The following is a 26,746-nucleotide window of genomic DNA, read 5'->3' as shown; positions in this document are numbered from 1 at the left end:
GTATCTTGAGGCAGCAGGTTCCATATATTAACTACAAGTGGCAGGAATAGATATTTTCTTTCATTTTTTTTTCTTCTTGTTAATCATCAGTGTAAGTGTCAGAACCCCTTCTATCTCAAAGGGGAATTGGTAGAAAGAATAATAACAATAATAATTAATAATTCCCAGCTGTTATACTGTGCTTTTCATGAGTAGATCTCAAAGTGCTTTGCAAAATAAATCAGTGTCATTAGCTCCATTTTACAGAAGGGGAAACAGAGGCACTGAGCAGCAAAGTGACTTGCCCAAGGTCACCCAACATGCCCACTCACATTGCTGGGAAAAGAATCCAGAGGGCCCTAACCACTACGCCGCACTGCTGGGTTAGTTTTTTTTAATAGATCCTCCATGATCTCACACAGCTTGAGAAAAATCCCCACTAACTCTTCTCCTTTCCAGAGGAAGGGCTAGATTGTGACTTTAGGCAGAGCCCGAGCAGAGGTCATCAGCTGCACTGCCCCATATGTAGCCCTGAGGGGCACAGACACCCTGCTGAGTCACAACAGCTTTGCTTCCTCCATGCTCTGGCGGAGAGGGAGTAATTTGCTCCTGGCCTGTACTAGCAGTGAACTGCTACACCTTGGTGTTGGCCAACGAGTAATGGGGCTGGAGCCTGCCACTCCAGAGAAGGCCTGTTAACTCAAGGTTTGACCAGCCTGAACAGAAGGTTCTTACATAGGTGTTGTGCCTAATCCAGCTGCAATCCACACGCAAACCCCTCTGGCCTGAGTTTGGTGGTGCTTTACACTTGGGCTAGCTGGCTCATCTGGGATAGAGGGTAAAACCCAAATGCTGCTTACACTCAGGCAGATAACCCACATATTTTGCAGTGAGGACACAGGCTAAACCACTCCAGTGCTGATAGTCCTCCAACGCCTTCCCACAATTGTGCCCAGAAAAACAGACAAGTTCACCCATAAGTCGCTGGAAAAGAATCACAGAGCAGCTCAATTCACTGTAGCTCTGAAAGCCACGGGCTATGCCCCCAGAAGTCCTAGTGAGGCATGTGAGTGAGCGCAGCATCAGTAAGGACACACCGATGGGGATGTGGCTTTGTAGTGTGACTGCTCCTGCCAGGCTTGGCTCAGAACCGGATGCATATCACCCAAATGAACTCGACAGCCAAGAGGTGTTCTTGTTCTCTTGTATGACCAAATCACAAGGTAGCCCTAAGTAACTCCAATCAACTAATCAAACGTTAGACACATTCTTTGCTCATGTTTTTATAGCTGGTCAAAATACATAGAATTTTTCTTTTAATTCTGAATTTTCAAAAAAATATGGCCGTAAAAGAGCGAAAATGTGGAGTGGATTTTTTTTGGTTGGAAATACATTTGTGTTGGAAAATTCAGGTTTTTTTCTACCAGTTCTAGCTCTGTTTTCTTTTTAGCTTCCATTGATAAAGCTTGGTGGTGACACTGAAAGACTCAACTACTTCATCAGCAGAGGCATTCTAAATACTTTGAACTCAATCAAACACGTGGCAAAACAAAAGAACCAGACCAGTCTATTTTCAGAGGTAATGTTTACCTTCAAAATGCAGCAATAAAAATTAAAAAAAAGGGGGAGGGGGCACAAAATATCTAATATCTTGAATTGAGAATGTACAAAACAAGTTCATAATAAAAAGAATTTCTTTACAAAGTTTCAAAGTGGATTTAAACATTAAACATAAGAATACATGGACAGTAAAATAAAATATTTTGTATATAATGAATAATAAATTACAGGTCAAAGAAAGAAAGGAAAGCAATAGCCATCTATTTCTTTAGTTGAACTTGATACAATCTTAACTAGAGCATCTTTCTTCATGTCCACCTTAGGGAGAATGACACTGACAAATATTCTGGAAATCCTGATTTATACCATTTTAGGTAGTACCGAATACTTGCTATGTACTGGTTTCTGCTAAGTATCTCTCCTCCCCCCTTCTCCCCCGCCCCAATTTGAAGATGTTCTTTCTTTTAATAGCTAAGTGAAAACTACTCAACACACCCATGAGTGTGTGTGTGTGAGAGTGAGAGTGAGAGTGAGAGATGAGGTCTGCGCTGATATCAGAAAGAGATGGACAAGGTAGGATAAATGAGTCTGTTTCCAAAATACCCAGACAGGCTAGTTCTTTTGGCTGGCTCTAGTTGTCCTTTTTTCCTGCCTGTGTTCAGAGATGTCCTGGACACACCCACAAGCACTATTCAGAGGTGAAGAAACCATCTAAAACACCCATTTGTTTATTTTCTTGCTTATGCTGCTATCCAAGACTCAGATCTTCGGATGTGGGGTAACTCCAAGTCTGTTGGGTTAGTGAGGTGAAGGATGTTGTTTACCACAAGTGCTGGCCCTGAATTGTATTTGTATACCAAACTCTAGGAGAACATTCTAAAAGCATCACAAGGCTTGGCGGAGTTCCTGTATGTCACATGGCTAAATCGATGAATTCATTGTTTCTTCTTTACCTGGTTAGCATCCCCCACTATTCAAAGCCTTCTATTTCTTTGGCTTGGAGTTGCCAAAAGTGACAAAGACCACCCCTGTTTCCTGGAAGCTGCCGTTGGAGTGGAAGTCTTCACCAGGACTGTTTAGGTACCTCCGAAGGAGGGGCGAGGCGGTTATCTCATACCGGGGAGGAGAGACCACATTGCACGTGGAGGAGGTTTGGGTCTCTGATTGCTTGGTGACGGTGGTGGATGAAGTGATGATCTTGTTTCCGAACTCATCCACCTCCTCGTACTGCTCGGTCACAGTTCTGGTGGCTCCGTAAAGCTTGGATCCATCCGGACCTGTCTGCAGTTCTAATATGCTTTTCTGCCTCCTTGGATTCTGTGGGCTAGAAATGTTCAGGGGAGCTTTGTAGTCAGAAAAGCCTCCTTTGATTGCACCATGGCAGCTGCCTTTGGATGAGTTCAGTGCACAGCCCTCTTTGCCACTGTTGCCACTAAGCGGACACTCGGGGTTGCTGACATAGTGTTGCCTAATTGAGTTTGATCCTATCTTCATCTGGATGGGCTCCTGTTCAATCTGCAAGGGAGCTGGATTGCATTCACCGGACCCCACTGATTTGCGAGTTAATGAGTTAAAGATGTTCTGAGTGAATGTGTCCCTTTTTCCTGGCATGTCGGGATAATCTTGTAAGGGGGCATCCCAGGGGGAATATGCCATCTTGGGTGATTCAGCAGGCTTTCTGGCTGCAGACTCAATGGAGATATAAGAAGGAGACGATGGAGAATTTACTCGCTGCTCAATGATGCAGGGGACCTCTAACTCTCCTTTGAGCATCTCCGTCTTTTCGGACCCATTTGCACTTTCCACAGATGCTGCGTTCTGCATCCCTTGTGCTGCTTTCTCTTGCTTGGCTTTGCTGGAGACTATGCTGATCTTACGGATATTGTTGCTGGTTGTAGGGCTCTGGGCGTTCCCCAGAGACTCCTTGAAGAGCCCAGAGAGCCCAGCTATGTCTGATTCTGACTTTAGATTAGAAACAGAATAGAGAGCTTTCCTAATGGCCTCCTCAATGTCCAGCAACCTAGCTAACGTCTGCTCCTTCAGGTGGATGATCTCAGCACTTGCCCTCTCCAGGTCTTCAAAAGCCAGCTCCACAGAGGAGACGCTGTCAGAGTCTTCCTTCGTCGTTTGCTCGGCCTTCTCAGCCTTGTGCTGCTGCGTCACTTGGTGAGCCTTCTGATGCACCACCCATTCTGGGACATTCTCAAAGAAGCTCTTCAGGGCTTTCACATCCACCTTAAATGTCTCCTCCTCAAACTCCTTCACTCGGGTCAGGATCTCTTGCAGCTCCTCCTGCCTTCGCAGATTCTCAAAGATCTCCATAGCCTCCTTGACGCTGCCCTTCATGATCTCCTCCTTGTGGAAAGACAGCCTCTTGAGACGTTCATCCTCCGTTTCTCTGCAGGGCTTTTCTCGCATGACCACCACTGGCTTCTGAGCAAACTGCTCCCTCTTCGCTTCAAGACTGCCCCCTTGTCTACTGTTCACCTGCTGCTGCTCCTTAAAGAGGTCCCTGGAAAGCTGATGGGAAGATGCTGAAGGCTCTTCTTGTCTTCTCTGATTTGTTTTCTGGGTGGTGCTCTGATTATCCCATGACCCATCGGTACTAGACATGCTTGCACTTTCTGTCTTAGGTGAGGCATTTAGTGCTGTATCAGATCCTTTTCTCAGAAGGGTAGCTTGATTCTTAGGAGAGGTACTTGGCTTATTCTCACTCTCGGGGTTAGTAAGACCTATCAGATACCCATCCAGCCATTCTTGTTTTGATGTTAATGTGCAGCTGTTCTCTTGGCCAGATGAAAGTCTGTGTCCCGGAATTTCCTCAGCTGGACAGCAGTTCCTTGGAGCTGTTGCCTTCTCTTTGGTCATCACCTGTTCTGTTTCAGAGACAGCCACTCGATTTTTAAGTGGCTTTGACATCTTAGAGTCTACTGACTCTTGCTTGCCCTGTTCTTCCTTGGTTGCCTTGTACCTTTCCTCTGCTATCTGAAGAGGTGTTTTGATGATGTCTTTTGGTGCTTTCTTCTCAGAGTTCTGGTTCTTTACAGTAACAGCATTGGCCACTGGTGATTGAGGGGTACAACACTTTGACTGACAGTCCCCACATCCCATTTGTGCTAAGGCATCAGAGCAACACGAGTCCTTTGCCTGATTCATGGGTGGGGTTTTTGCTCTGCTTAGCTCGCTCAGGCCTGAAGGTTTAGGAGGCAGTGGGGGTGGGACTAGCTTTGTCAACCTCCCTTTACTGTTGCTAGCAGGGCGTGAAGGTTTCTCCTGCAGGAAGCGCTCAGGTTTTGGAGGTGGAATGGGTTTCCTCCTTGGTGGGGCAGTAATTTCTGGTTTGGGGAGAATCGCTGGTTTCTCTGAAGGCCTCTGATCATTGGCTTTGGTGGAGGCGAGAGTGAGGGTCTTAGGGATAGCGTTGTGCATCGGTGCAGAACATCCCAGGGCTTCATCTTTTTTGCTTGGTTGGGAAGGGGCAGATTCTCTTGCTTGTGTCATGGGTGGACAACACTTAGTTTTCATCACAGCAACTGGGGGAGGAGGAGGAAAGTCATTATCAGACTGGGACCCTGAAGTCACTACAGCTGTCTGGTTACTAATTGATTGAGTATCGTTTTCCTTTTTACATATGGAATATGACTGCCCTGCATTTCTGTATATCATAGCGGCTTTAAAATCCCCTTTGGAGACATTAACATTAGACTTCTCCAGCGACTGAAGAGTGGCCTTTAAGTTACCTCGAACAACATCCTCCTTCTCTACTTGTCTCTGTTCTGTTGCAGCACTTTGCAGTGCTCTGATAGCTGTCTTTACATCCCCTCTGAGCATAACATCTTGCTCTCTTTCTTCTTGCACTGATTGCTCTTTGTAATCAGACTCAATAAAAGGGCTTACATAGGGTTTCACTGGCTTGGCAGTAAACAGACCATCCTTAACGCTAACATCTGCACTAGGCACACCTTGGCTTTCCTGGCACAAATGCTGTCCTCCCTGTACTTCCTCGGAAGTACTGACCTTTTTGTGTGACGTCATGCTCTTCTGAGACGCACTTGCGTGGGACTTGGATGACTCCTGGTCTCTGATGGTGGCGCTGGCTTGATGCTGCTTGGGGGGTGCACATTCCTGTTGGCAAACAGTTGATTGCATGGTCATTGTCCCCGAAATGCTGGGTGCCTGCTGCTTAGAGGCGAGATGGATTTGCTCCGTGCTCTTGTGGAGCTTGCTCTGGACTTGGTGCTGAATGCTTTTTGCCTCAGCTGTGGCCAGCCTTAGACTCTGCATTGCGGCTTGAAGATCACTTCCAAGGGCCGCCTCCTCCATGTTTTTTGTCATCTGGCTGGTTTCCCCTGCCACTGAACGCTGGCTTCTGGCCATGTCATCTTTCTGAGCCACCACTTTAGTGGAGGCTGCTCCCTGTGGTGCAATCTTCACTTCCTTCACATCTCTAGAGACTCTCTCCTCTCTCTCTGCCTTCTTGTTGACATTCTTAGCCTTTTTCAGTGATTGTGTGGTTGCCTGAATATCCCCACACACAATATCTTCCTTTCCCACCCCTGTGGGCCGGCTCAGGTTTTGCCCAAGACACTGCACAGTGGAGTCTGTGTCACCTGCATGCACTGCCTTTCTTTCTAACATGTTCTCTTTGCTTACACCTTCACACATGAGCACTCTCTTAGTCCCCTTAATGCCCCCTTGCCCCACATCTTCAGTCACTTTATCTGCTGGCTCTTCCTGTTGCAAGGCATGCATATTAGCCCCTTGCACATCCTGCTGGATGAATTCTGCTGGCTCCTGGTCTGCTTGAGAGGAGATGAGGGACTCTATCTCAGACTCCCGCTGAAGGTTCTTTAGGTAGTCCAGGTCTCCCTTCTCGATGCAGCTGGTGTACAGCTGGACATTCCCCTTCTCGTTGTCCTCCCGTCTGATGGTTGCCATCATCCTCTGCTCTTGCGAGGAAGCCAGCAGGTTCCCTATGGTTGACTTCACATCTCCCTTGACAACTTCCTGCTGGATGGAGTGGTGCAGGAGGGAGTAGATAGTCATCTTCACCGACCCCACCTCTGTCTCTTGCATGACCATTCCCTTTTTGATGGAGGCATCTTGGCTAAGGAGACTTTGGAGAGCCTTAGCAACGTCATCCCTCAACTCCTCTTTGCTTTTATCGGCTTCGCTTGGGTCCAGTAGCTGCAGTGGGCTGACTTTGATCTTGCCCTCCTCGTCCTCCTCCACCAGCATCCCCTGGGCCTCCACATTGGTCCTGTGCAGTAGTTGCAGCATGATCCTTTGCAAATTGCCTCCCACAATCTCTTCCTTTTGGATCTCTGGAGTAGTTTGCCTGCTGAACTGGTACTTCACCATCCTCACGCTCCCTACGTCATTGGCTTCTATGAGGATCCCGTCATGCTGGATGGCCTGGCAGGCGCAGAGGCCTTCCAAAGTCTCCCTCACTGTCCTCTCTTTCACCTCAGTTTCGGTTCTGTGTTTAGAAGAGCTGAGTTTATCCAGAGGGGTGGTTTCAAACAGCCATGTTGTGCTCTTCACATCAGCATGAGGGACCACCTCCGGGGCATTGGTGCTGGCAGACCCCTTGGGGTCTTTGAGACTATCCATGGGCTGAGTTTCAAACAGCCATGTGCAGCGCTTCACATCCCCTTTCTGGCTGTCTTCTCTCTGCACAGTGGTCATGCTGGAGCTCGCTTCAGACTCTCCCTTCAGGGAATCGATGGGCTGGTTCTCAAAAAGCCAGGTGGACGTCCTCACATTGCCCTGCTGGACATCGCTGACGCTGACCATCCTCACGTATTTCTTCTGGCTCACCGGCTGAGACTCGAAAAGCTGCTTGTTGGTCTGGACATCCCCTTTCTGTACATCATCCACTGTCCTGGCCACACACCTCTTCCCCCCAGAGAAGGAATCGAGAGGCTCCGTCTCAAACCTCCATCGGGCAGACTGGATATCCCCTTTCTTGATGTCCTCTTGGGTGACAGCCCTGATCACGAACACCTCCTCCTCCTTCTTGATCTGATCCAGAGGTTTGGTTTCGAAGAGCCACCGGGCACCTTTCAAGTCACCTTTCATTATTTCTTCCTTCTTCAGTGAGGTGACCTCATGGTATTCCCCCTCCTTGTCCTGGATGGCATATAGGGGCTGGCTTTCAAAGAGCATGGTGCAGGACTTGATGCTGGCTTTGCTCATTGTCTCCTCCTGGATCCTCTTGATCTCCGTCTCATCCACCTTGTCATGAATCTGGTCTAGGGAGTAGGTCTCAAAAATGAACCTCTTGCCTCCGATGCCCCCCCCCTCGATATCCTTCTCTGGGGGGATTTCTTGTATGCCCTCAGTGTTGTTCTTTAAAGTATCCATGGGGAAGTTCTCAAAGAGCCAGGTGAACTTGTGCACTGATCCAGCTTCAATGTTCCCATCTGCAGGGACACCATTCTCTTTTGTGGCTGCAGCCAATTTACCCAGTACATCCAAGGGTTTGGTTTCAAAGAACTCCTTCACCCGAGACACTTCACCGGACTGTATTTCCACGTGGCTGGAGTACCTGACCATTTTCTTTGAGTCAGTCTCGCTGGAGGCATTGGTAACCAGTGGTTCAGTCTCAAACAGATGTCTGACAGTTTTGACGTTGACTCCTTGTAAGTCATCTTGGCAGTATGCTTTGCCAACCTGCAAAAACTGCTCCTCCTGGCCTTTCAGGGAGTCCAGGGGCTGGGTCTCAAACATCCATGTGTACGACTTAACATCAGCCTGTGGTACAGAACTTTCCCCTTCCTGCTTTTTCTCCACCTTCTCATACAGGGTGTCAATTGGCTGTGTCTCAAACAGCCACCTGCAGGTCTTCACATCACCCTGCTGGGTAACCTCTCTCTTCACCGAGGAGTGCTCTTCTCCTTGGTTGGCTTGGTGATGGATGACATCAATGGGCTGGGTTTCAAAGAGCCATTTTGCTGTTCTGACATCACCAGCTATCACTTCCTGCTTTGTGATCCCTCTGATTATATCCACCTTCTTGGTGCTGTCATCAAACTGGTCCAAAGGTTTGGTTTCAAACATCCATTTGTAGTTCTTGACATCGCCGCTCATGACCTGCTCTCTGCTTACAGAGGTGACCTTGTGGAAGTTTCCGAAGCTGTCTTTGATGGCATACAAAGGTATTGTCTCAAACAGGACCTGGTTGGCTTTGACGTTCCCAGCTGGTATCTCCTCTTCTTGTTTGGTGATGGGCTCAGCATCAGACTGCTTAATGCTGTCTAATGGGAGAGTCTCAAAGAGGTTTTTGAAAGATTTAACATCCCCCTTCATCACCTCTTGTACATTAGAGGCTGAGAGGGGGTCTTCAGAGGATGCCTTTGAGATGCTGCTGAGGGGACAGGTCTCAAAGACGTGCTTTCTTTGTTTCACATCCCCCCTCTCCTCTTCCAAAATCCCCACTCTCTTTAAATGACCCACTTCAAAATTATCTTTTAGGGTTTCCATTGGTTGGGTTTCAAACAGCCAGAGTGTAGATTTCACGTCACCGCCGATGACTTCTTCCTTGGCTGGGCTGCTGTCTGAGACTTCTCCTTTCAGAGAGTCAAGAGGTTGGGTCTCAAAAAGTAGACGCTGCTTACTGACATCTGCCCCATCAACGAAATCCATGGAAGCCCTGAAATCCTTTTCTTCCACTGTCAATTCTTTGATCGCATCAAGTGGCTGAGTTTCAAACATCCATCTTGCTCCACTGACATTCCCCCTTCCTGCCTCTTCTAATGAAATCCCCCGGATAATTTTCACTTTGGACGTGTCCTTGTTGATGGTATCCAGTGGCTGAGTCTCAAACAACCAGCGAGCGGTCCTGACCGCATTGCTCTGTATTTCTTCTCTGCAGACGGATTTGATCTCGTGGATGTTGCCAGTTTTGTCTCTGATGGCACAGAGTGGCTCTGTCTGGAACAGCTTGATGGTTTTCTTGACATTGCCCTTTAGCTCCTGGATTTCTGATTTGAGCTGCAGGATACTTTGCTCCTCCACTGAGCTGTAGTGGCCCAGCGCTTCCAGGGAGTAGGTTTCAAAGAGTTGCTTGGCACCTTTCACGTCCCCTTTTTGAACAGGCTCCTTGAGAACTGCCTCCTGCACGTCTGTTTCATCTGAGTACATTTTGTTTAATGAGTCCAGCGGCTGGGTTTCGAATAGCCACCGGGCTGTATGCACGTCCCCTTTGGTGTGGACTGTCGTGGGCACTTTGGTCAACGCAGACAGCCTGTCTCCGTTTAACGACTGGCTTTCAAACCTCCGGGAGGTGCTTTTCACATCCCCGCTTGGGATGGGTTCCTCCTCCGCCAACGTCTTGGTCGGTTGATGCTCCCCAATAGAGTCTAGCGTCCAGTTTTCAAAGATCCAGCGCATGGACTGAACCTCCCCCGGGAGCACGGCATCCAGATTCACTGAGGCCTGGGCACTGGGATCTTCCGTGCTGAGCATTTCCGCCAGGTCCTCGGTCACAGCTTCCTCCAGGTTCTTCCTCAGCTCAGGGTGCATGTGCCTATAGAGCCTCTTCAGCTCATTCACCTGGCGCTGCTGGTAGAACTTTGAGAAGGATCCCTTTGGGGGCGGCCGTGGGTTTGAATCCTGGCTCCCAACCAGGGAAGTAGAGGCCTGGAAGGAGTCTTGCAGGGGAGGGGGAGGTGGAGGTAAGTCCTCTTCCATTTTCTTGCCATTCACTTTAGATGACGTCTGGTTCTGAAGCTCTGCCATCTTTGGGGAAACAGTTTTAAACATCAGCATTATCTTTCCCCACTAGCCCGGTTAGTAGTGAGTACAGCAAACAAGTGAGGAAAACCCATGCACCTAGCAAATATGAATTCCATACCTTGGATTCAGCGGCACACAGCACCCAAAAGCATCACGCCACAGCAAACTCTCTCCAGGCTTGGGGTTAGGGTGTTAAATCTGTGTCCACAGCCAGGCAGTTTAAATCAAGGTCTCTAATTCACACATTTCTAGCAGTTATAGTCTGGAATCTCCACGTCTAAAGTCAGCTAGAGAGCAACAAAGAGACCTGATCTGGATAGTGTTAGCAAGAGAGGATGAGCATCAGAATAATATTAACGGGGGCACGTCTGAATAGCAGGGAGCTAATGCCCTGCTTAGATCTCTCCCAGGTGTACGGTACTGCAGTGGGTCTGGGGAATGAAGACCCAGTTAGGGATTCAGAAGGAAGCCGGTGGACCTACCGCCTCCTGGTAATCAGATGGGAGAAGACCCAGTGAGGAGGCAGAACTCAGTGGCTAGGATGATGAGTGAAGACCATCTATATATTTGGGTGGCTGGAACGCTGCATGAAGTAGTCAGAATGATGCGTCTTAATCAGAGCTAGCCTTTCTCTATCTATGCCAAAGCCTTTTCTTACAACCTGTGCAAACCTACAGCTCCAGAACGAAGAAAAACTTCACTGCATTAATGATTTCCTCTGTTGTGGCTCTACCAGGTGTCCCATAGCTCCAGGTGAAACAACGATAGTTAATATGCTTGGAAAACATAATGCAGATCAGAGACCTAAGATGAGTGACGTTTAACTTGGAATGACATAGGTATTGGGCCAAGATGAGAGTTGGTGTAAGTGAGAGCCCCTCATGCCCACTTGTGATCGGTAAGGGAGAGTAACTTACACAGCATGGAGCCAGAAGAAAATGTACAAAGGTGTACAATAAAGTAGTGTGTGGTCCCCTTTAACTTCCACTGCCTTAAACCCTTCTCCTCGTTGCATTTCCTTATGAGTCCTCACCTCTCTTCTGGCTCCTCAGCATGAGAATTAAACCAGTTAAGATGCAATTAGACTTGGTGGGCCAAATTCAGAGGTGATACATAAGGAGGGGAAAGGAAATCTAAGCAGGTGTAACATACACACTTTGAGGGGCCAGGAGAAGGTGTAAGTTACACCACTAGATTCCCTCCAGACCTATTGGGCCAAATTCTGCTCTCGGTTACATGGAAACATTGATATTGAAGTGAATGGGAGTTGCATCTCTGTGACATTAGAATTTTGTCTGCTTATACACTGACTTTGCTCCCTAGTATTTTAGCTTGTGAAGTTTGATTGTGGTATGGCATAATGCTATGTTGAATGCACAGCATCTATTCTATAGGAGATTTACTATATCTACTATAATCTATAGGAGATTTTACCAATGGGAGGTAGCTGATGCTAATAATCATTACCTAGGAGAGACCCTAATTCTAGCAGTCCATCTTTCAACACAAGCAGAAACCTTTGCATGCCATTAAACTTTGTGTATTTTTTCACTCAAGATCGGATATGTGCAATGTTATGTCACTTGGTTAAGCACACAAATACTTCCATTTTAAAAAAATGCATTGAACCTTAGTAACAAAATACCAAAATGAGTATATTTCATGGCAAGTTGCAAAACACTGCAACTTCATATGAGCTGATATATTTCTAAATTCCTGGACCTTTTTTATGTAAGGTGTTTTTGAACCCCATAAACAAGCTCTAAATACGGCTGGGTAGTTGAGATGTCAGACCTCCATATTCTGCATGAGAGCGCTCCTCATTGTCAAGCACAGCTAGTTAAATCACACTAGACACCAGTCCACAAAGACTTGGTTAGACAACCACACGTATTCTTAGCATTTCCTACCTTGCTTGCTTTCTGGCTGTCAAGACGATGAGCAGTGCTCTCCTTTGTGGTATTCTGAAAGAGAAATAAAACATAATTATATAGAACTGCACACATTCACATGTGCTCTGTGTGCGTGTGTGTCTGTGTAACTTACTAGTTCTTACATTAGACCTTTTTATTATTTCAGAATTATGTTTTCCAACACAAAACCCAGAAGAAGGCGTTATAATTGAAAACCAAGAATGCCCTAGTGGACCGGTAAGTGCATTGTGGACAGGTTGATTCACAGGAGAGGCATGGAGTGTTACATACATAAGTACAAAGGACGGGGAGCATATGGGAATTGGAACCTGCATGGATGAGAGCATTGTGGTGGGGCTACAATGATACTGTCCTCTGATTTAGGAGCAGGAGTGAGCCCTAAGCGTGGACCAGATAGCTAAGCTACTTGAGAGAGCTCATATTTAAACCATTGTTCTCAGCTGTATCCATTCTTTACCTGCCCCTTTTTGGTACCCCGCCCATTTGTGAATAAGGGAACTGGACGTGAATAGAGCTTCAGACTTCATGCCGCTTGGTACGGACGATTGCCCTAGGGCTTAACGCGGCTGTGGATACATCCCCATCTGAGCTGGGAGCTGGGATTCCCAGCTTTGGTAGATGTACCGTCGTAGCAGAGCTGTGGTAGCAGAGACAGCAGCTTGGGCTAGCCGCCCCTGAGGTTCCAGGGGGCCTGGGTGGGTTTGGATTCAGGTGGCGAGTTCGAGAAGCTGCCCGTGCCATCCCAGCTACATTGCTACTTTAGGTGCTAGTTTGAGCAGAGCCAGCAGAGGATTAGCTGCATGAGCCAGGCGTGTCACCTCCCAGCTCGGATGTAGACGAAGCCTGACTGGATAACTTCCCCTCGCACTGGGTTAGAGTGCACCAACTTTGTGCGTGCCGCTGCCCTGCCGGCACAGGATGACTTGACGTGGTTTTATATAGGTGCTTCATGGAAAGAAGATCCAAGTAAATGTCATAGAAAATCTTTCCCTTCCAGTCTGAAATTGATTTATCCATTAGGATGTAGCTAGGGCCTGATCCTGAAAGGTGCCGAGCATCCACAACATCCCTTGAGGTCAACGGGAACTGCGGGTGCTCAGCCTCAGTTAGGATCAGACCCTAGGGTCTGGCACCTTTTGAAAGCCCCAATGCATATTACAAATTACTATGTGTTTCCTACAGGGCCTGATCCTGCCCTTTTGAAGTCTATTGGACTTTTGCTATTTACTGCAGTGCAAGTGGGATCGGACCAGCAAGGCTGAGGATGACTTTATTTGTTGCTGAAATGTAGTCACCTCTGGGGTGTAATACAGGAGCAATTTAACAGCACGCAGCAACACTGCTCAAGAATGTAGGGATGGGAGTGAACAAAATCACAGGCCGCTGAAGCTGCAAGAATACTGTAGATGCTTAACATAGGCACTGTACTTGAAGATGGTTATTAAATATACAGGATATAGAATTGTGTGTGTGTATACACACACACATGAGTGTCTGCATGTATATAATGTATATACAATATATGTGTGTGTACATGCATGTATAATATAACACACACCCCTTCTACCAGGGGCTTATGTATATATATATCTATGGTAAATTAATATGTTTTACAGCTCCTTGGCAAGAGAAAGATGGTGATTTTTGGAGGATTAATTCCATATTCTTCCAAATCTATATAAAACAAACATATTCTTTCCCCTCGTTATGGCCAGTTGCTGGGAACAGACATTGCTGAGATGCTTTTGGTGACTCATACGAGGGCCAGGAATGAAAAGCATGAGATACTTACAGACTTTGGGAGGCTGACTGCGTGAGCAGCTGTCTCAGACAGATAGAGAGCTGACCGCTCCTTCACGGAGGGAGAGGATGGTTTCCCGTGTCCTTGGTGCAGTATGCGTCTAGTGTTGTCTAAAACTGACTGTGTCCTCTCAACTGAAACAGGGACAAAGGTGTATGTTAGATATACGCCAGAGTGCCGAGGCAGCAAAGAGGGCTGGCCTTATGCACAAGTGAGACAAGTGACTGCATGGGGTCCTGACAGTAGCTTCAGCAACTCCTGTCCCAATTGCTCAGGTCTCGAGTGGCGGGGGGAACTGGGTGGTCAGTCACTGAGGCAAGGGGACCCTGCTCCAAGGACAAGTCGTTGATCTGTTTGCATGTTCTGGGACTGGATAGGGAAGCAGCCCAGGGTGAAATGTGTGGCAGATGGGGAGCCCTGCTGATCACAAGGTTCCTTCTTAACTGTGATTCCTCTGGGTTATGAAAGAGACATTGAAACTTTCCAAACTCTCAAGGGGACGAAAATTAACTTGAGATGTGGGTTGGGGAGAACTAAGAGATCAGACGGAAACTAGGGGACGCTGGAACCGCCATACTGGACTGGAGCATTGGGCCATCTAGTCCCAGGTCCTGCCTGTTCCATACCATGTGCTGGAAGAAAAGACCACATCCTGGCTGCCACCTGTGAGCAGCAAAAGACATATTTTCAAACAGTCTCCTCATTCTGTTGTCTTATCAGCAAAGCTGCATTTCTGTAAGGCTCGGCCTCAGACCTCATAGAGCTAAGGCAATGCCACCTTGATGTTGGAATGCAACTGCCAGAAATGAGAGGGTGAGGGGAAATGAAACTCTTATTTACTTGAAACTTTAATCAACACCCCCTTCTTATGGCCCCATCACTATGCTACCTGTGCCCCTCACAAGTAGTTAGCTTCACAACTCCCCTGTGAGGTAGGGAAATATTATAATCCCCATTTTACAGATGGGGAATTGAGGCACAGAGTGGTTAATTGATTTTCCCAAGGTCATGTGGGAAGTCAGTGGCACAGCTGGGAATTGAATTTGGATCGTGGCCTAATGCCCTAACCACAAGACCATCCTTCCTCCCTTATGATATATATCTGCTCTTCTCCTTGAGCTGCCCGGACCCATCCCAAGCATTTGCTAACATAATTCCAACATTGCCTTATGGAGAAGGCCACAGTCTGTTGCTTGCCCGCTTGTCCACTTTCCTTTTCCAGCTAGTTCTCCCCTGCTCACTGTTACCCAACCAGTGCATGCGTTTGTAGCTAAGGGCCTGATCCTGAAGTCATTGAGAGCTTTGCCACTGACTGAGATGAGATCAGGGTGAGACCCTAATAGACAGATGGATATTGAAATGAATACACCTATTGTGGCCGATTGGACCATGCCAAAAGAGATCCAGCACTCCCTAGTCCAGCCAATGTATTTCTATTTTGCTTTGTCATGAGTAAGGAAGGCAGATATCCCAAATGCGCGCCAAAATATCACAAATGCCACAGCCCATCACTTGTATATGTACAGCTATGTCCACATATGAATGCATATGGATATATGTGTTTTCTCTCCTTGCTAGTCAAGATTTTATTTCCCCTCTCAGTACAAGAGAGGACCATAGCACCTTGCTGGATGCTGCATGCCTCTGGAAAAAAAACCCAGTTTGTGGCACTGGAATTTACTGCAGTATTTACAGTGTTTTCTACTTGAACTACTGTATAGGAAACACCACAATAAATCCAACTTCTGCAGTGCAGTAAAGGTTGCTTTGGTTTTTACAGGATGACCACTGTATGCATATTGACGGTGCTGAATAAGTAATAATAATAATCCTTTTGGTTCATTATGCAGCATTGCCAGCCCCACGCATTGAGTCAGGTCCCCAAGAACCACACAATTGGCTTAAAATAACGACACATTGAAAATAATAAATTGGAGGGTCATTTTTTTTTTGCCTTCTTGATTTTGATCCTCAGATTTCACATTGTCAAGCTTTTCTCTGCTCACATCAGTGCGAAAAATGCACTTTTCAAAACCAATGGAACGCTGAGAATCTCACACAATAATATGACCCCAAGGGATTGGGCTTTAGGTAATACATCAAGTAGCATGAGACTCACAATAAAATCGTGAGACCTGGTGACAATGATACACACACACACGAATGGTGTGTCTCACCCTGCGATTATTGGTGACCTTTCTTGGCAGTCCATTGGAAGGTGGTAGGTCACATGGTGCCGGGTGTTCCTCCTTGCTTCCAGTTGCTTCTACAAATGCCCAGGCCTTTCAATGCAGAAAGGAGGTTGGGTACCTGGGAAGCAGCTGGAAACAATGAGGAATGAGCCTAGTTGGATCTGCTGGGGTCACTGGCGCATAAGAGGAGGAGAGGAAATAGATACCACCAGCAGAACATTCCAAATACGGGGATCTATCTAATTATTGCTTTTCTATGCAATACCACATCCGTATTTGAGAATGGGAAGGGGAGGATCAACAAATTGGAGAGGGTTCAGAGAAGATCCAGAAGAATACTTAAAGGATTAGAAAACGTGTCTTACAGTGATAGACTCAAGGAGCTCAATCTCCATTTAGCGCAACAAAGGGAAGGCACCACAGAGGAGCCCACAGCCTGGCAGCGGGGCTCACGGGCAATGCAGTGTCTGCATAGACACTGCATCATCCTAATTACATTGACCTACACACTACGCCTCTTGTGGAGGTGGAGTTATTAGGTTGGTGTAGTGGGGGACTTACGTAGGCAGGAGCAATGCTGTAGTGTGGACGCTTACAGAGTTAAGTCGATGTAAGCTGCCTTGCATTGACCTAACTCTGGAATGTAGACCTGACCTAGGTATGCAAGCAGGGTTTAGGACTGGGGGTGGAGCTTAATTTTCATCACTCCCTCTAGCCCCTCCCCTTGCAAAGAAACACAGTCTATGTATGTGTAACACCAACATACTGTTTGTCGGTGGGTGGGATTGAACCTGGGACCTCTGAAGCTTAGTGCATGAGCCTCTACTGCATGAGCTAAAAGCCACATGGCCCCTAGCTCAGGCTGTAGAGCAGACTCATTAATCTCTCTCTAAGTGGTCTTGGTGCCACTAGATGGAACAGAACACCACACCCAGGAGGTGAGTGAGTTACATATGTATGAAATCTCTGAGTTGAAAATGATAAATTCAAACAGACTGATAAAAAGATAAAAATAGCGGGATTGATAATGCCGCCTGAAATTCAGATATACGGCCTATAGCTAGTGGGTCCAGGCACTTTAGAAATTAATATTATGGAGCTGCATAAATATTCTATATACTGAAGCCATCCAGGGATGTGCTGTCTGCATTAGTTACCCTAGACATAGGTGCTGGAACTAAGGGTTCTGGGGGTGCAGCTACATTCCCTGGCTTGAAGTGGTCTCCATCATACGCAGCGTTTACAGTTTGGTTCAATGGCTTTCAGTATCCCCAGTACACAAATTGTTTCAGCAGACCTGCTCCTAGGTTTGTATTTTGGTGGTACTGCAGAGTACTGTTTGTTATGTGTATTCCCAGAGTCCTATGAGCCACAGAAATGGACCAAGACAGCATTGTGCTAGGTGCTGTGTAAACACGGAACAAAGTGATAGTCCTTGTCCCAGAGAATTTATGGATATAACTTTTTTTTAAGCACCTAACTGAGATTTATAGTAGATTAAATCATATGCCTAGCAGAAATGAATGACTCCATTGCTAGCATGTGGCAAAATTCTTTTTCTGAGTGCCGCAAGCATTTGGATCCACTGAATGAAAGACCAAAGGGCTGCTCTTTGGATGATGGACACAGTTAGATATAAGACTTTCAGTCAAGTCTCTTCCTGTCATTTTCTTTCTTTTTCTTCTACGGTGCTTGGGATTTGCAAACCTGCTCTTTGCTTATCACCGTCCCGAAAATCACATGCCTTAGATATAGGGAGTTAAAAACAGCAGCATGAGCTGTGTGCTCTGAAAGCATGGAAAGTATGCAATGACCCACAGCTTTGCAGGACAGCTCGGGCACAGCAGCCACTCACTAAATTGCTAATTATAGATAATGGCCCACACAGCTGAGGAACAACAATTCATCCTGGTAACCAGAAAGCCAGGCTATAAACTGTCTGCAATTATTAAACAGCATTTTATACGGGGTCTAATTATTTGACATTCAGACAGCAACTGGAATCCCAAAGCGCTTCACAAACTATAAACATATCGTCCTAGTGCAACGTGGCCACCTCTGGGGCAAACCCTTACTGATCACAAAAACTGCCATGGAATCTCTTGGGTCTGGTTAAAATGTTTGAGACCCTGGATCGCAACATCTCATCTGAAAGCTCTAGTAAACTGTACGGGACTCAATTTTCTACCTTCCCTCGATGAAGGGCCAGGCTGACACCTCTAGAGTTTGTTTTATTTATTACAGCCATCCCAGTAGCACTGGGCAGATGCTGACATAAATAAAACAGACCCTGCTGTGGCCCCAGGGAGTCTAGGGATTTAAAAGCTGATACTCTGATCACGACAACCACCCTCACTGGCCGGCTGATTAAAATGTGCTTCCGTGACCGCTGCACCCTGCAGTCAGTCCTGATTAGGAAAACCTGCCGTTGATGATTTCACTGGGAATTTTGCCTGAGTAAAGATTGTAGGATCTAGCTCTGATTTGGTTCCCATTGTAGATGACATCAAAATGCCCATTGGCTCCAATGGAGCTGGAATGTCGTGGAGTATTTAAAAATTGAATCTGGGAAGCGGCAACGGTTTCGGTACCCCGGCAAACACCTCTGGGTAGTCATCTAGTTCTGTTAGCCGTAACCTTCAGCTTGGGCCAGCTGGCGGGCTCAGCTCAACAGAGGCCTGGAGCAGTGATCGAGGCCCAGGAAAGCTGCAGGCATGAGCTGAGATGCAGCGGGTAGAAGTCTGCAGTGGCCCAGCAGTGGAATAGCAGGAGGTGCTGCAGGCCTGCTGAGTATCAGCGAAGTGTATCAGTGGTTAGCTTGCACAGTGCCTGTCTGAGCTACGCCCAGCGCCAGCTAGCGGCCATTAGTCTGTCACTTTTCCAATTATTTAATTCATCTTTACCTTAAAACACACGCCTACGGCCAGAATCTCAGCTGTGTAAATTAGTGTAGACACATTCAAGTTAACAGAGCGATCCTGATTTACAGCTGCTGAGACTCTGCCCCGCAAAGTACAGAAGAGAGGACCAAATTCATCCCTGGTGTGACTCCACTGAAATCAGTTAAATGACACCCGGGGTAGAGTTTGACGCGTTGTATATTTCTGTTGTCAAGCCTGTGTTTAAAGCACGTTTTAGCCTGGTGCTCAGTCTCTAAAGCTAGACTCAGAGTCTCCCAATGTTACAAGGATTTTGGAAAGCTGCATAACACAGAACCTGAGAAACCTACACTTTTCCCTGCTTGGGAAATTATGCATCATATTCATTCATATTAATTGATCAGTTATTAGACTTCATGGGGGGGGTATAGTGATAAGCCCTAAATCGTAAACACAAACAGGCATTTAACCACTTGACACTGTAGCTAAAACCACCAGAGCACACTGCCTTCTATTGAAGGTAACACTACAAGATGAAGAAAGCGTCAGAGCTACATAGGAAGAAGGTAATGATGATGCAAAACTCAATTCAAAATTCTCTCTTTTCTTTTTTCTTTTTCTTAACTATGTTAGCTCCAACAGCCAGAATCCCAGTAAAGGAAAACAAAATTCTTTTGCCACTGAGAAAAAAACCTATTTTTAAATAAGCTAGCAACCCTGATTGGCTTCTCCTGCCATTAAACCATTATGTGCTGTAGGGAAACAATGCCACCCACCTGTTAGTGTCCATCATCTTTCTTGGTAGGACTTTTCGTAGACCGGCTAGCACCACCGTCCCCAGTGAATTACTGAATGACTGAATCACCTAGTGAAAACCAGAAGCTGCAAGCTCAGCACCCAGTCTAGCTGAGATGGTCGGCTAACAGCATGTCATCAGCTTTGCTCCTGAAATCATCTGCACTGAACAAACACAGCTGCTAAGCAAACTCCCTTAGTCCCACCATCTGAACCCCACCTTGACCATCCCAGTAGTGGTGATTCAGGTATTTCCCTGCCTGTTACTGTACAGTGGGATGGCGTAATGGGATCTGAGCTCTGCCGTGTGGGCTAATGTGTTTGCAATTTGTTTTTACAAATCCAGTGATGTGAAGTGTGAAACTGAGCTCTCAGCTCAGTAAACTCACATCTACGCAAGCCAGCAATGCCAGGCAAAATAGCTTCCTCTTCTTGCTCTGAAAGTGTGGCTGATTATAGCCACTGGAGACCTCGCCTTGCATGGTGTTTCCCCAGCCATGGGGAAATAGGTGGCTACTCTTTCCAGTGGGCTTTTCGGAGCCCTGTTTGTGCCAGTCACTAGTGTACCATGAGTCACTAGCAGACATGCACTGTGCCTCACTAAACTGAATGTGAAGTGGTTATGACGAGCAGCCTGCCCTTTCACAGGTCTGTGGAAGTCAGAGCTGGCAAAGAGCTCTCTTTCCTCTACCTGCCAACGCAGGATTGTTCTCCATGGTATGTTTTCTACCATTTGCCCGCTCTGTTTGTCAATACCTCGAGCGGTGGGGTAACTCCGTGGATTAAGCAGTTTAGCGAATGAGCGTAACCCACGTGGCTGTATGGTCTTTGCATTATTCCAAGCTGGCTGGTTTTGTTGCATAGAATCTCTAGAATCCCAGCTATTCTTTGCTGCATGGGAAGGGCTCGGAGATACCCAGTTGCTAGGTCCTCTGTGGGGAGCACCCAACTAAGGAGCTGCTTCAGACTCCTCAGCAGTGTGTTTGTGTGGCCGGCTGGAGGGGTGTTCTGCAGCGTTCTTTGCCACTGCCCCCACCTCCATCTCCACGAACCTCACCAGGTCACCCACCCTGTGCGTTAGTGAAACCTGGGAAACTCACCATCAGCCTCCATGAGATGGAGCCAGCGCCGATCAGTGACCCCAGCCCTCAGTGTTTGTGCATCAGAATCACAATTTGCCTTCACCCCAGTTTTAATGGATCATGTACCTGTCGCTAGCATTGAAAGTCAGTTGTGCTGAATCACGCCCTTCCCCCTGCTTCACGGGGAGATAATCAGTCCCCTGACAAAAGGCCCGCTCAATGCGAGCGCCACTCATGTGGCTGGTCTTGTGGAATCCTCATAGCTGGGTAAGCACTAATAATAGCTGGAGAAGAAGCCAGTGTGGCAGCTTAATCTGGGAGACTAGGCGCTCATTGGCCCTGTTAAATCAATGGGAACAAGTTCAAATCTCTTCCTCCATTCTGTGCTGTGACAGCCCATTGTGCTGCTGTCAGTTCCTTGATCCCATCACTTTGAGCAAAGGCCGATGGGCCTTGTTCAGCCCCGCGCTGGGTCCACATTCCTCATGGAATGATCCATGCGGTGAATACTAACTATGTGGGAAGCAGATGGGGGAGGGCAGGGGAAGCTCAGAGGACTGACCAGGCAGACTAAATCACTCTCCCTTTCTGAGGACCAGGAGTTTCCACAGCTGGGCTGGAAGGGGAAGTGATCCTGGGGATACGCCCCTGGAACAAGTGGAACATGCTATAGACCTTCTATTGGCCTGAAGGTGGGGGCACCGGCAGGTTTTCTTCAGGCAGCTCAGCAGTGGATAAAAGTGCCTTTCAGCTATTTCTGACTTGTCTGTCCAACTCCAACTTGCTGTTGAGCATTTGGGAGACACATGAGAAAAATCATTCAAAGGCCATGTGCTGATTTTGCCAATGTGAGAAGAAAGGGCAGCATTTGGGGAGGGCAGGAAACAGCTGCTTAAAGTGAGGCTGCTGGCAGGAAAGAATCGGGAACACTGATGTCCAGAGGCTTCCTATTTATTCTCTCTTGCTCCATGCCTTCTGGATCAGGTTTTTGCTGGTTTGCAAACTGTCTGTTTCCCTCTAACTGCCAGTTTTGCAAAGTACAGTTGGAATCTGAAATTCAAACTGGGCTCTTTCTAGGGATGGGCAAGCATGGGATAGTTCATTATTGCCAACCACAAATAGTCAAAAATGATGAGTCTGTTCCCAAAAAATCATGACATTGGCCTAAAAATCACGAGGTGGTTTTTTTTAAAAATATATCTTGGGTTTTTTTTTCCTTTCTGGTTTTTGACCCTTTAGGTGCACCTGAGTCACATTTCCAGCCTTTTCTCCACAGCTATGAGGGCTAGAAATGTCCCTTTAAACAAAAAAGAAAGCTGAGATGCTCATGTATTCACATGATTCCAGCAACTGGGGTTTTAAGGAAAACACTAAGTAAGTGAGCTAGTAACGCTGTTTTCAGATTGTAAACTCTTTGGGGTAGGGACTGTATTTTATAATGAGTGTGCACAGCAACTAGCAGAATGGGGCTCTGATATCCATTTTTGGGTCTCTAAGCTCTGCCATGGTTGGAAAAGCTTGGAAAAGAGGCGACTAAGGAGGGCTATGATAGAGGTCTATAAAATCATGAGTGCTATAGAGAAAGTAAATAAGGAAGGGTTATTTACTCCTTCTCATAATACAAGAACAAGGGGCCACCAAATGAAATTAATAGGTAGCAGGTTTAAAACAAACACAAGAAAGTATTTTTTCACGCAACGCACTGTCAACCTCTGGAACTCCTTGCCAGAGGGTGTTGTGAAGGCCAAGATTATAACAGGGTTCAAAAGGTAGCTAGATAGATTCATGGAAGATAGGTCCATCAATGCCTATTTGCCAGGATGGGCAGGAATGGTGTCCCTAGCCTCTGTTTGCCAGAAGCTGGGATTGGGTGACAGGGCATGGATCACTTGATGATAACCTGTCTGTTCATTCCCTTTGGGGCACCTGCCATTGGCCACTGTCAGAGGACAGGATACTGGGCTTGATGGACCTTTGGTCTGACCCAGTATGGCCGTTCTTATGTCATAGATGCAAATAAATGATCATAATACAAATCTTTACCAAAAATAAAATATAAATCAGCTTTTTTTTAAAAAAAGCTTGGATTTAAACATCCTCTTGCAGAGGTTTCAACCCACCTGTTGCATAGTAACCTTGTATTAGTGCCTTAGAATCCTGTTGCAACATTGTGCTAAATACATGTCAGCAGGAAAGTGAAACTAACTATAAACAAAAGAGCAGAGTGAAATGCAAAACAAGTAAATACAGAGCAGCTCTGGTGGAAAGGAAATTCTTTCAGCTTTAATAATCTAAGGTGTTACGAGCAAAACAAGTTAGGATTTAAATATATTCTAAATGGCCAAGATTTTCAAAAGTGACTAATTTGGGTGCTCAGTTTGAGGCACCTTAAATGGGCCTGCCTTTCAGAAAGGCCCCAACCATTGAAAATCAGGCCCCTTGGGCGGCAGGTAGCGGAGGCCAGGCTGGGGGAGGCTGTGCCTTCCCAACCAGCCAGGCTTGGCTCTGCCCACACTCCGTCCCCTGGGCTCCCCTTTGTGTTGCCACTGGGCTCCAGGGGCTGGTGCCACGCTGCACGCTCTCCCTCCCGGTGCTCCCAGGCTGGGGGGGCTGGCGGCCATGGTGGGGGGGCTCTGGATTCCGGGGGCGTAGAAGGGGCGGGGCTGGGAGCTAGCCTCCCCAGCCCGTAGTTCCTGTGCTGTCCGTGCAGGCCCGCTTTTAAGGTATCAGAGGGGTAGCCGTGTTAGTCTGTAGTCACAAAAGCAATGAGGAATCTGGTGGCACCTTAAAGATGAACAGATTTATCTGGGCATAAGCTTTTGTGGGTAAAAAACACCAAATAAATCTGTTAGTCTTTAAGGTGCCACCGGACTCCTCGTCCCTTTTAAGGTGTCTCAAGTTGGGTACCTTAGAACTGAGGCAACCAAGTCATTAGTCACTCCTGAAAAATCCTGGCCATATAACTTGAATCTGACAGTTCTTTGCAGGTGGCATCTCACAATTTAATACTCCCATGCCATTTAAAGAGGTCCCGAGGTGACTCAGTAAAACGCAGCCCTGGACTGACACTTTGAAGCACTGGGCTGTTATTTTTGGTCTTTGTAAAAAATTCAGGCTCGATGGAATGCAGAGACACTATTCCTGGGGTGCAAAAAATGCAAAGACGCTTCCCCAAGTAACAGCTGCTCGTGGTATTGCTGACTGGAGAAGGGCGGGGGGTGCTGGCAAGGGGGCAACTGGTAAGAAAGATCCATGCTTAGAGAGGGCTTTAAGCCACGCCCAGGCAAGCCTTCCAGGCATTCTGAATTTAATTGACTAGATGGATGAAACTATGGCTGCAGATTCACAATTGTTTTACCAGTGGGGTCACGCTTTGTAGTCAGCTTCCATTTGTAAAGGGTTGAAATAAATGATTAGCAGATGTTTTATTCAATGTTTAATAAATTATTATCGATTCCGTCAGGTCAATAGGTTGCTCATAACCATGCCTTATAACCATCTATAACACTTCTGATGCGCTTAGTAGCCTACCACAAGAGCTACTCTTGTCTGTAGCACTCTTGTAACGTATATTAATAATCTCTTAACCCTTTATGAATTTTAGTCTAAAATGTGATCACAAATGGATCCTCTGACTATTATTTAAATTGCCTCTTTTGTTCTACTTTTCTACCATACACATCTCTTTAATATCTAACTACCAATTATTAACTATTATCGTTGTTGTTTTTAGCTCTGAAACCCTGCAACCAAGATCAGTGCCTCATTGTGGTAGGTGCTGTATTTACCTACAGGGAGAGTCCGTTCCCATCCCAAAGAGCTCACAATCTCAACAGTAAGACGGACAAAGGAATATTATCTCCAGGTTATAAAAGAGGTTAAGTGACGTTCCCAAGGTCACGCAGAAAGTCTGTGACAGAGTTAGGAACTGAATTTCACTCTCCTGAGCCCCAATCCAGTGCTACAGACACAGGATCATTCTTCCAATGGAAAACTGATCTTTATTTAGATGTGACTTTTTTGATAACTTATTCTCTTAGGCCTTGTCTATACTACAGAGGGAGATCGATCTAAGTTACACAACTTCAGCTACGTGAATAACTTAGCTGAAGTTGATGTACTTAGATCTACTTACCATGGGGTCCACACAATGCGATGTTGATGGGAGATGCTCTCCCATCAACTCCCCTTGCACTCCTCCTTCAGGTGGAGTACAGGAGTCGATGGGGGAGCGATTTAGTGGGTCTTCACTAGACCTGCTAAATCAACCGCTGATGCATCTACTGCCTTGCATCGATCCCCCAGTAAGTGTAGACAAGCACTATAGTCTCCTTCTATGGTGCTTTTTGACTCATTGGTGTGACCTGAAGCTGAGCAAAGAGTTGATTCCTAAAGGTTCTTCCACCCTGTGTGTGGCCAAACTACAGCTGACAGGCTCGTAGCAGTATCTTTGCTTCTGACAACAGCACTCGGAACAGTAGTACGGAGTTGGCCATTGGTTTCAAATCTTAATGCGGAGAAGGCTCGCCTTTAGTGCTAGGAATGCCATGCCTTTTAAGGCAGCTTTGTTCTAATTACCATGAAGTGACATCCTGAGAATGTCAGGACAGGTCTGAGCACTGTATGTGTCTCCTTTTGCTGCATGTACTGTATGTTTCTGGGATGCAGAAGGAATCCCAGTACATAAAGACAAGTAAATATCTGTGCCCCATAGAAAGGGGTCTGACTGTATGCCTTGAAACAGTGTTTGCAATGCTGTTGACCTTACAGGTTAGCTGAGTGGAGATTTATACTCTGCTATTGCATGCCTGTCACCAATTAAGTCATAAGTAATTGCTTCAAAGCTTTCCCATATTTTCTATTAATTTAGCGGTGGTAAATTATCATATGCACCCATGAAACTATAGACTGTTCTTAGTCAGTAATGGGCAAGAGATCTATCTTCTGCTCTCAGGGGTGTCGGAACAATTTTTATAGTGGGGGTGCTGAGAGCCATTGAATCAAATTGTAAACCCTGTATATAATGGGATCCACTTCAAGCCAGGGGGTGTGGCAGCACCCCTAGATCCAGCACTTACGTCTGCTCTGAAGAAACTAACCCTATTTCAAAAAATCCCAACAATATCTGTAAAAACCAAGCAAGCATAGCCCTTGTATTCCACTAGCATTTCCCACTCTTCCCAAGAGAGGCAAACTGTTAGCTAGGATTTGGGGGCGGGAGGAGGGTGAATGGAGAAGGGGGGAAGAGGACTGCCTTTAAAAGAGCAGAAGAGTGAAATCCTACTATTTTCATGTTGGTGTTCTAGAATAGCTCCACATTTTTTGATCCGGGCCCCAAACTTCTCCCCAGTTCAGGGGATGTATTTGCATCCAGTTCTGATAACAGCGTTAAGTTTGTGGCACCATTTCAAGTCCACAGACAAAATCTGATTGTTATTATTTGTTATTTATTTATATTACAGTAGCACCACAGGACCACTCATTTTCGGGCATCATTGTGCTAGGCGCTATACAAAGACATGGCCCCTGCCCTACAGAGCTTACAATTAAACATGATGTGAAGGGAATTCTGCCCTTTAACCGAGGCATCATGAACTGGCCAATTCCTCACAGCAGTTGTTGCAAAGGGCTCAAGCATAGAGATCTGAAGGTGCATACACACAGATCTATTGCTCCCTATACAAATGTATAGCTTCCAGAATGTATCTCCTTTCTCAAAAGCCAGCTGCTCTCAGTGCAGTTTTGAGAGCTCCTGCCTGGAAAAGAGAAAAATTCCTCTGGGAAA

General features: G+C 46.5%; 2 protein-coding genes across 11 annotated transcripts in view; both read right to left on the bottom strand.

Moving 5' to 3' along the window:
• Positions 1-26,746, bottom strand: part of LOC311516095 (uncharacterized protein) — a 62,804-nt gene that overhangs the window by 14,639 nt on the left and 21,419 nt on the right. For 9 of the 10 annotated variants that reach the window (XM_084619784.1, XM_084619787.1, XM_084619788.1 and 6 more), the window contains 2 exons: positions 14,005-14,147; positions 12,189-12,242 (listed from right to left, as the gene is read on the bottom strand). In XM_084619784.1, the coding sequence (XP_084475910.1) occupies positions 12,189-12,242; positions 14,005-14,147 (197 nt within the window). Of the gene's footprint in view, positions 1-10,407; positions 10,566-12,188; positions 12,243-14,004; positions 14,148-26,746 lie in introns of those variants that run through there. The other variant, XM_084619780.1, reaches the window with a different exon arrangement.
• On the bottom strand, positions 1,773-10,281 carry XIRP1 (xin actin binding repeat containing 1; the record flags this gene model as incomplete). The annotated part of the gene is made up of 1 exon (XM_084619789.1): positions 1,773-10,281. One exon carries the CDS (start codon positions 10,279-10,281, stop codon positions 2,524-2,526), a length of 7,758 nt encoding a protein of 2,585 aa, XP_084475915.1. The 3' UTR covers positions 1,773-2,523.

The sequence above is a fragment of the Lepidochelys olivacea genome, assembly GCF_965140295.1.
Source record: "Lepidochelys olivacea isolate rLepOli2 genome assembly, chromosome: 2".
Taxonomy (NCBI): domain Eukaryota; kingdom Metazoa; phylum Chordata; order Testudines; family Cheloniidae; genus Lepidochelys; species Lepidochelys olivacea.
The sequence above is the reverse complement of the archived record's forward strand: the minus strand, read 5'-3'. Positions and strand labels throughout refer to the sequence as shown.